The sequence below is a fragment of the Quercus suber genome, unplaced genomic scaffold (assembly GCF_002906115.3).
Source record: "Quercus suber isolate HL8 unplaced genomic scaffold, Cork oak 2.0 scaffold_70, whole genome shotgun sequence".
Classification (NCBI taxonomy): domain Eukaryota; kingdom Viridiplantae; phylum Streptophyta; class Magnoliopsida; order Fagales; family Fagaceae; genus Quercus; species Quercus suber.
The window spans coordinates 1249616-1259974 of record NW_027069535.1 but is presented as its reverse complement, the minus strand read 5'-3'; the positions used below and the strand labels follow the sequence as shown (position 1 = coordinate 1259974).

General features: G+C 35.7%; 1 protein-coding gene across 1 annotated transcript in view; it reads left to right on the top strand.

The window, feature by feature from the left end:
* The first annotated feature begins 1632 nt into the window (after positions 1-1632).
* The window catches only part of LOC112028705 (cationic peroxidase 1), an 18210-nt gene continuing 9483 nt past the window's right edge, over positions 1633-10359 (top strand). The window contains exon 1 of the mRNA XM_065773200.1: positions 1633-2107. Coding sequence (XP_065629272.1) covers positions 1633-2107 — 475 coding nt within the window. The remainder of the gene's footprint in view (positions 2108-10359) is intronic.

Below are 10359 nucleotides of genomic sequence, written 5' to 3'. Positions count from 1 at the left end.
TTTTTTTTTTTTTTTTTTTGTTGTTTTTTTTTTTTTTTTTTTTTTTTTTTTTTTTTTTTTTTTTTGCTTTAGCTAATTTCAATGGAATCCACCAATTCTTCAACTAGTGTCGTGGTACCCAGTCATTCAGGGTTCATGTCAATTAAACTAGATAGAACCAATTATCCTCTTTGGCTTGATCATATTGTTCCTATTTTGAAGAGCAAGAATTTGATGGGATTTGTAAATGGTACAAATCGATGTCCTCTAGAATTTAAATGTGACAAAGATGGTAAGGAGACCACCGAAGTGGATCCATCTTATATTACTTGGCATCAACAGAACCAAATGATCCTCAATTGGATCAATAATTCTCTCTCCCCACTAGTGCTATCCACAGTGTCTTGTTTCACATCAGCATATGCAACCTGGTCCTCATTGTAGTGTATTTGATTAATAGACTTCCAACTTGTGTCTTAAATAATCTCACTCCATATAAAAATCTATTTCAAAAATCTCCCACTTATGATAGTCTTCGAGTTTTTGGTTGTGCATGCTTTCCTTATTTGTGACCCTATAATACAAATAAGCTGCAATTTCATTCTAAATGATATGTGTTTTTGGGTTGCTCTCTTAATCATCAAGGATATCAATGTCTTGATCCAAGCACTGGTCATGTCGATTTATCCGGTCATGTTATTTTTTATGAGTCTTCATTCCCATTTGAAGAGACTATTAATACTATTTCTGCAGAGAATGGCTTCCTGGAATCTTTGGTACCTACACTAAAAATGATTCAACTACCTCAGCTACATACACTACCTTCTTGTTCTAAACCTCCACCCACTTCCCCTCCTATACCTCAAACTCCTCAAATGCCTACCCCACCAAATTTTGTTTCCCTCACAACTTCTACTCCAAATGCATCTTCCATTCCAAATCCATTACCATCTAATCCCACATCACAAACTCTCCCAGAAAATTCCTCCCACTCCATGGTCACTAGAAGAAAAGATGGAATTTGCAAGCCCAATCCAAAATATGCAACGAATGTGGTATATGATTCTCATTTGATTGAACCCATCTGTTATAGCCAAGTGGTTAAACATGTAGAATGGCGTCATGCTATGGGAGTTGAATTTAATGCCTTGTCACAGAATGTCACTTGGTCATTGGTCCCTTCTCATTCAAATATGAACATATTCCATAATAAGTGGGTGTTTAAAATCAAGAAAAAAATCTGATGGCATTATTGAGTGCTATAAAACTCGTATTGTAGCAAATGGTTTCATCAACAATATGGGCTTGATTATACAGAGACTTTTAGTCCGGTTATGAAACACTCCACTATTCGCATTGTTCTCGTTTTTGCCATTCATCAAAAATGCCCTATCCGACAATTGGATGTTCATAATGCATTTCTCCATGGCTTATTATTTGAGGAGGTGTATATGCGTCAACCTATTATTTGAGGAGGTGTATACATGTCAACCTTTTGGGTTCATTGATCCTTATTATCCACACCATGTCTACAAGCTTCATAAGTCCCTTTATAGTTTATAACAAGCTCTTCGTAGTGTTGTTAGGGCGCTACAATATTTGACACTCACTTGTCTAGATATCTCTTTTGTAGTAAACCAAGTGTGTCAATTCATGCATCAACCTACAACGACTCACTGGATTGCTATCAAAAGAATATTGCATTATTTGAAGAGCACTCCTGCTCATGGTCTCTTTTATCAACCTTATTCTCTACATTTAGAAGCCTATTCATATGTTGATTATGTTGAAACCCCTGATGATCTTCACTCTGCTGGTGGCTATTGTATTTATCTTGGATATAATTCCATAACTTGGAATGCCAAGAAACACCGTATTGCATCTCACTCAAGCACTGAAGCAGAATACTGTCAATTGGCATATACTATAGCTGAGATTTCATGGCTTCGATCATTGTTCAAAGATTTGAGTGTCTCTTTACGAACACTACTTATTTGGTGTGACAATATTAGTTTCATCTCTTTAGCTTCAAACCCGATTTTTCATGCTTGCACTAAACATTTAGAAGTAGATTACCATTATGTGAGTGATAAGGCTGTTTGCAAGGAGCTTGATGTTAGCTACATTTGTACTACATATTAGGGGGCAAACGTTTCACCAAAGGGCTTTATTGATTTCTTCTACCCACTTCAAATTATTTACAAATAAGCTTATGGTACGCTCTTGTCCCATTAGCTTGCGAAGGTGTGATAATCAGAAGATTGATGTGTCCAATTCAAAGTTAAATATTGCCAGCAAAGAGTCCAAACATATTGATATAAAATAGTCCAATTCAAATTCTAATACTTGCCAAACATATATCAACCAATATCTCTCCCGTGATTCTCTCCTCCCTAGCGCATCCCTTGACTTTAGCTTTTTTATAATTGTATAAAGACGTGTTCGATAGTTTCAACCTCTACCCCATAAACTGGACAACTCATGTTAAGAATTGGAAATCTTTTACTAAGAGTCTCCCGAACCAGAAGGGATTTGCAAACTATTCTCCAGAGAAGAAGCTTACACCTCTTATGTGTTTTTCTCTTCCACAACAACTTCCAATCCGCTTCATGCATTGGCCCCAGTGAGGTGCTGCTTTGTTGCATTTTTAACATATATGCCGATTTTACAGTAAATTCACCTGATGGACTTTGTCCCCAGCATAAGGTGTCACACTTTGAGGAGGCAAGAATGTGGATATTAAGGATCCTTATAGTTGATGAGTCTCAAATAAATCAAAAAAAATTTCCCTATCCCATTGCCTTGAGTCATGATTGATGAGCTTGGCTACTAGCAAGTTGCTTGGAGCCACCCCAGCCTTGAGTTTTGGTCTAAAATCTGGTTCTTTAGGAACCCAAGGGTCATCCCATATGTTAATACTTCTTCCATATCCCACTTTATAGCATATGCCTTTCTTAATGAGCTTGTTACACCTAAATAAGCTCTTGCAAATCCAAGATGCTTGTTTAGGTGGCCTTGTATTGGTAAAACTTCCACCTCTTAGATATTTTTCTTCTAAATATTTTTACCCAATGCTTATCCTCATTTTTTTTGGACCTCCCAAGCTAGTTTGGCTAGTAGAGCCTCGTTGAAATCCTCACTTTTTCTGAGGCCTAGACCTCCCATGAACTTGGGTTTGCAAATAGAATCCCAGTTCTTCAAGATGCAACAGTTGGAACATTTTCCTTTGAACCCTACCAAAATTTCCTATTTAAAGCATCAAGCTTCTTTGCTGTTTCTTTTGGGAGACAGAGACAAGACATAACTTATGATGGCATGGCTGAGGTAACTGTGCGAATTAGGTAGGTTCTAGCAGCCTGCGAGAGTATCTTAACTTTCCAGCCTTGGTACTTCTTCCCAACTCTTTCTACCACCTCTTGAAATGTACCTTTCTTTGACTTTCCTATCAACATTGGTAGCTCCAAATATTTTCATTTTACCCTTCAATTTTCAGACCCATGCTCCTAGCAAGCGATTGTTTAGAATGCCAACTAGTTAGGTTTTTGTTGAAAACCATGGTAGATTTATGGGTATTTATCTTTTGTCCTAACCAGGAAGAATAAGTGGATAGACATTCTTTGATAGACCTTATATTCTCTTCATTTGCCATCCCAAAAATGAACAAATCGTCTGCAAATTGGAGATGAGAAATTGGTTGGTAGCTCTTTGCAAGCTTGATACCTTTTAGCTTATTAGCCTCTTCAGCTTTTTGTAGGAGTTTGGATAGCACTTTTGTTGCTACAATAAAAAGGAATGGGGAGAGAGGGTCCCCTTGTCTTAGACCTCTTTGTGGTTGGAAGAAACCAAATGGAGAGCCATTTACGAGTATAGAAAAAGAGGTAGTTGAAATGCATTCTGAAATCCAATTTATCCATCTCTCGTTGAAACCAAAATTTCTTAAGACACTAAGAATAAAAGGCCATTCCAGTCTATCATAGACTTTTCCATATCAAGTTCAATTGCCATCCACTTTTCCTTACCTTTTTTCTTTCTTAGAGCATGAATGATTTCATGGGCTATTATGCTATTATCTTGTATTTTTCTACCTTGAATGAAGGCAGCTTGACAGGGAGATATCATCTTGTAAAGGAGCGGTCTCAACCTGTTTGCTAATAATTTTGAAATTATCTTATATAACACATTACAGAGCAAAATCGACCTGAATTGGTTAACCATGGCAGCCCTTTCATGCTTGGGGATTAGGGTGATAAAAGTATGATTTATTTCTCTTAACATAGATCACCTCGGAAGAAGCTTAAAACTACATCCACAACATCACCACCTATCAGGTGCCAGTAGTGTTTGAAGAAAAGGGGGGACATTCCATCAGGCCCAAGTGCTTTATGAGAATCCATTAAAAATACTGTTGTTTTGATCTCTTCCATGGAAGGCATGGCTAGCAACGTTTCATTATCTTCTAGAGTGATGCAACTTGGAATTAAGTTATTTAGATCATAGGGAATATGTGGGGTTGAAGAAGAGAACAGGTTATTAAAGAAGGTTTGAAAGCATTGACCAATCTCCTCCCATCCTGAAATCCACTCTCCATTTTCTTTCTTCATAAAATCAATGGAATTTCTTCTTTGCCTTATCACTGTACTAAGATATAAGAATCTTGTATTGAGGTCAAAACTTGTAAGTGATTTGATATTGGATTTTTGACACCATAATATTTCCTCCCTTTTCAACAGGTCTTGAATTTCCATACATAAATTTGCTTCCTTTTCCAAGTTTTGTGGATTTGGGTCTAAGCTTTGAATTTGGTCAAAATTCTTCCATGCCTCCTTGATTTTAGATTGTATATTGCCAAAGCAGGATCTATTCCATTGTTTTAGCTCTAGTTTAGCTTGTTTGATCTTCTTGCATAATCTAAACATTGGGGAACTTGGGTAGTTGATCCTCCAAGGATTCTCCACCACAAGATTACTAGCCTCCTCCCTTGTCCATATTTCTTCAAATTTGAATGGTTTTGGTCTACTACCCTCTTCTCCTTCAGTGAAAATAACAATTAGAATGTGGTTAGAGGAATCTGAAGGATAGTGCTTCAGCAATGCTCTTGGGAAAATTTCAATCCACCTAGTATTAACTAGAGCTCTGTCAAGTCTTTCTTTAATGTTGGCAAGGCCTGAGCGTTTGTTGGACTAGGTGTAAGCTATGCCTACAAATTTTACATCAATTAATTCCATAGAATCTACCAATCCTTTTAATCCACACCCCCTCCCCCCCCCGGCGGAAGATGAAGATATTGGTTTCCCACCTTTCTTATCACTTGGCCCCAACAAGTTGTTAAAATCTCCCATACACATCCATGCCCCAGCAAATGACTTACCAACCTTTTGAAGATCTTCCAAAAAGTCTTGTTTCCCCAACCTTTCACATGGCCCATAGATAATTGACAATAGCCATGGTTCATTTATTGGGTCCGAGAAAACAAGCCCATTTATCATATTATCGTTTGACATCACGATTTCCACATCTACACCATTTTTTAATCCCAAAATGGTGCCTCCTTTCAGACCTCTTGGTTCAACACATTCTAACTTATAGAAACCCAATGAATAAAGGAGATATTTGACTCTATTTGAACTAATTTTAACTTCAGACAAAAATAGCAAGTTAGGACATACGAATTTGCAATGGCTTTGAGGGATCTTTTCAACTCAGCTCGAGCTAGGTCACGACAATTCCATGCAAGGAGAATCATAGCTTGACGGAGTTGATACACGGACAAAGAAGACGGTAGAGAATCGATAAGATTTTTGAAATGGGTTATGATTATATTGATACCCACAAGAGGCAGGGACAGCCCACTAACAGGGTAGATGATAGCTCACTAAGGAGCCAAGAAGACCCACGAAAGGAAGGGAATGGATGACGACAGAGCAAGAGCTCACGAAGCAACCCAGGAAGACTTGTTGAGAAAAGTTGTTGTTGTTGTTCTTCTTCTTCTTCTTCTCTCACACCCATATTTAGAGCCAAAGTTTAGAACTAGAAGTGCATAAATTTGTTTTTTAAAATGGGAAGTAATTTTGTTTCAAACAATTATTTTTCCCATTGTGGGCTGTGCAATAACATAGTGAAGTTGCTTTCTTGGGGTCTGACACATCGAACGGCTATATCACAAGACATGTGTGTGTTTCAAGTTTCAACAAACATCAGCCCATAAGGGCTTTAGCAAGGCCAGGGTCAATACAATCAATGAAACCTTATCTTAAGGCCCATTAAGCTAATACGTGGATTGTGTTATTAGGCCTCCCTACTTACCCATTTTAACTTTCAAGACTCACACACATCCATTCCTCAACACCTTAGCATATTCTATTATTACAACCAAAATGAAGTTCAAGTTTTGAGTGATAATAGTAACAATATATACTAGTAGAGGTGGCAATTTGTGTTTGCGTGTCGGATTTGTGTCGTGTCAGCTAATGAATATTCAATTATATGGGTCAACACTAACCAGATACGTTTATTAAACTGGTCAAGATTCCTCAACCCTAACACAATTTGTTTATTAAACGGATCAGTCATGTCAACTTATTTATATGATTTTATTGAAGCGAAACAAAAATATACAAATTTTAGTACTAAATTATGAAAAACCAAAAACAATAAATTTTTTTACATATAAAATTCAGAACTAAAGAATAAATGTATCACAAATAATCATTTAAAATTAAAACATATCTCAATATCACAAATAATAAATCATAATATGTTAAAGAAAATAAACCATAACAAATAATAAGTTTATATACCTAGGGTTTGAAGGATATATTGGTAAAATATCATTTAATTAAACAAGTTAGATGGGTCAAACGAGTTTCATAAGTTGGACACAAACCCAGCCCATTTATTAAACGGGTCAGTCATATCAATCCGAATATGACACAAACTCATTAAGCCTCAACACACAATCTACTAATTTCGTGTCGTGTAGTAACGTGTTCGTGGGTCATGTCAAATTTTGCCACCCCTATATACTAGTTTCATATTCAATTTTTAAAAAATTATTTTCATACCATTTTGAAATAATAATCTATATAAAAAATAAAAAATAAAAAAATAAAAAATCTTACTACCAAGACAAGCCCTAAAACTCTTCATTTTTTTTTTACAACTCTCGCGTAGAGGTATTGAAATTCAAATAGGAGAAGTAATATTTCTAAAAAAACCACATATTATATATATATATATGTATATATGTAAGGACAAAAGTTAGATACAGTGTCTTAGGTACTGTTCCTTAGATTTTCTTCTTAAGATTTAGCTATGTGGCTACTTAACTAAAAAACACACTTCCATCCCATGAGAAAAAATCTACATTGCAAAATCTTAAGAGGAGAACCTAAGGAACAACACCTAAGTACTGTACCTAAGTCTTGCCCTATATATAAACCCATTTGTGTTTTTTCATTTAAAATTAATTAATTAAAAGATAGGGGTATTTGAGAGAGTTTTACAATTTGCGTGCGGATATTTTGTTATGCAAAATGGTGAAACCCAAATATAGATTATATATTTCAAGGCTATTGATTTAATTTGTTTTGATTGGAATATCACTTTTATTGGGATATACTACTTATACCATTTTAATTATGCACTAACTGTAATAGAAGTTGTAAAATTGTTGTGTTATATACTTCTTGGCCATTTTTTTTTAATAAGTTCTAGTTTTAGGGAAAGGAAAGTTTGAATTAATAACCAATATATTATGAGGTATATATGGTTCCAAACTAATTAGTGATAATTAGAAGATTGATGTGTCCAATTTAAAGTCAAATATTGCCAGCAAAGAGTCCAAACATACTGCCATAAAAGAGTCCAATTCAAATTCTAATACTTGCCAAACATAAATCAGCCAATATCACTCCCGTGATTCTCTCCTTCGTAGCACATCCCTTGACTTTAGCTAATTTTTTGTAATTGTAATTTGTTGTAATTGTAATCTCTACAATTTAGGGAAGTTTGTCTATAATCTCTTATTATTAATATAAAATAGTATACGCCTTACTGGGTGTGGTTTTTCAACCTAACATAAACTTTGTATTCTCTATTCCTTTATGGTATCAGAGCTATATGTCCAATGACCTTAAAAAAAAAAAAAAAAAAAAAAAATTTCCAGCTTTTCTATTTTCTTTGCTTTAGCTAATTGCAATGGAATACACCAATTCTTCAACTGGTGTCATGGTACCCAATCATTCAAGATTCATGTCAATTAAACTAGACAAAACCAATTATCCTCTTTGGCTTGATCAGATTGTTCCTATTTTGAAGAGTAAGAGTTTGATGGGATTTGTAGATGGTACTAATCAATGTCCTCCATAATTTAAATGTGACAAAGATGGTAAAGAGACCACCGAAGTGGATCTATCTTATATTACTTGGCATCAACAGAACCAAATGATCTTCAATTGGATCAATGATTCTCTCTCCCCACCAATGTTATCCACAGTGGCTTGTTTCACATCAGCATATGCAACCTAGTCCTCATTGTAGTGTGTTTGATTAATAGACTTCCAACTCGTGCCTTAAATTATCTCATTCCATATGAAAAGCTATTTCAAAAATCTCCCACTTATGATAGTCTTCGAGTTTTTGGTTATGCATGCTTTCCTTATTTGCGACCCTATAATACAAATAAGTTGCAATTTCGTTCTAAACAATATGTGTTTTTGGTTACTCTCTTAATCATCAAGGATATCGATGTCTTGATTCAAGCACTGGTCATGTCTATTTATCCCATCATGTTATTTTTATGAGTCATCATTCCCATTTGAAGAGACTATTAACATTATTTCTACAGAGAAAGGCTCCCTGGAATCTTTGGTACCTACACTAGAAATGATTCAACTAACTCAGCTATATACACCACCTTCGTGTTCTAGACCTCCACCCACTTCCCCTCCTATACCTCAAACTCTCAAATGCCTACCCCACTAGATCCTATTTCCCTCACACAAGCTCTTCTCCTCATATTTCTAGCAACCATCTTGTAGGTTCTTCTCCTATGGCTTCTCATCCCAGCCCCACTATACCACCTACTTCATCCCTTACAACTTCTACTCCAAATCCATCTTCCATGCCAAATCCATTACTACCTCATCCCACATCACAAACTCTCCTAGAAAATTCCTCTCACTCCATGGACACTAGAAGAAAAGATGGAATTTGCAAGTCCAATCCAAAATATGTAATGAATGTGATATATGATTCTCATTTGATTGAACTCACCTATTATAGCCAAGTGATTAAACATGTGGAATGGCATCATGCTATGGGGGTTGAATTTAATGCCTTACAACGGAATGACACTTGGTCATTAGTACCTCTTCGTTCAAATATGAACAAATTGCCTAATAAGTGGGTGTTTAAAATCAAGAAAAAAAATCTGATGGTATTATTGAGCACTATAAAGCTTGTATTGTAGCAAATGGTTTTCATCAACAATAAGGTTTTGATTATACAGAGACTTTTAGTCCGATTGTGAAACATTGCACTATTCGCATTGTTCTTGTTTTATCCATTCATAAAGAATGGCCTATCCAACAATTGGATGTTCAGAATGCATTTCTCCATGGCCTATTTTATTAGGAGGTGTATATGCGTCAACCTTCTAGGTTCATTGATCCTAATTATCCACACCATGTCTGCAAGCTTCGTAAGTCCCTCTATGGTTTAAAACAAGCTCCTCGACAATGGTTTCAGAGATTTTCTAATTATTTAGAGGAGCCTAGTTTTTGTGAGTCTAAGGCTGATTACTCCTTCACATTCCGTAAGGGTGCTTTGATCATTATTCTACTTATTTATGCTGATGATATTTTGATCACAAAGAATAGTTCATCTCATATTTTCAAGCTTATACAGAACCTTGGGAACTGTTGTCCATGAAGGATTTAGGTCCTTTGAATTTTTTCCTTGTTCTTAAGACAATATACAGCTCCAGTGTTTGTACCTAACTCAAACAAATATACCATGGATTTATATACATCGACAAAGTTTCAAGATGTCAATCCTATTCTTCTCCTGCTACACTAAACCATATATTGAGTCTTTATGATGGTGATCCTCTTCCTAATCCTATTGAATGTTAAGTGTTGTCGGGGTGTTACAATATTTGACACTCACTTGTCTAGATATCTCTTTTGCAATAACCAAGTGTGTCAATTCATGCATCAACCTACAACAACTCACTAGATTGCTTTATCAAAAGATATGCGTTATTTGAAGAGCACTCTTGCTCGTAGTTCTCTTTTATCAACTTGGTTCTCTATGTTTAGAAGAGTATTCAGATGCTGATTATGTTGAAAACCCTAAATGATCATCGCTCTACTGGTGGCA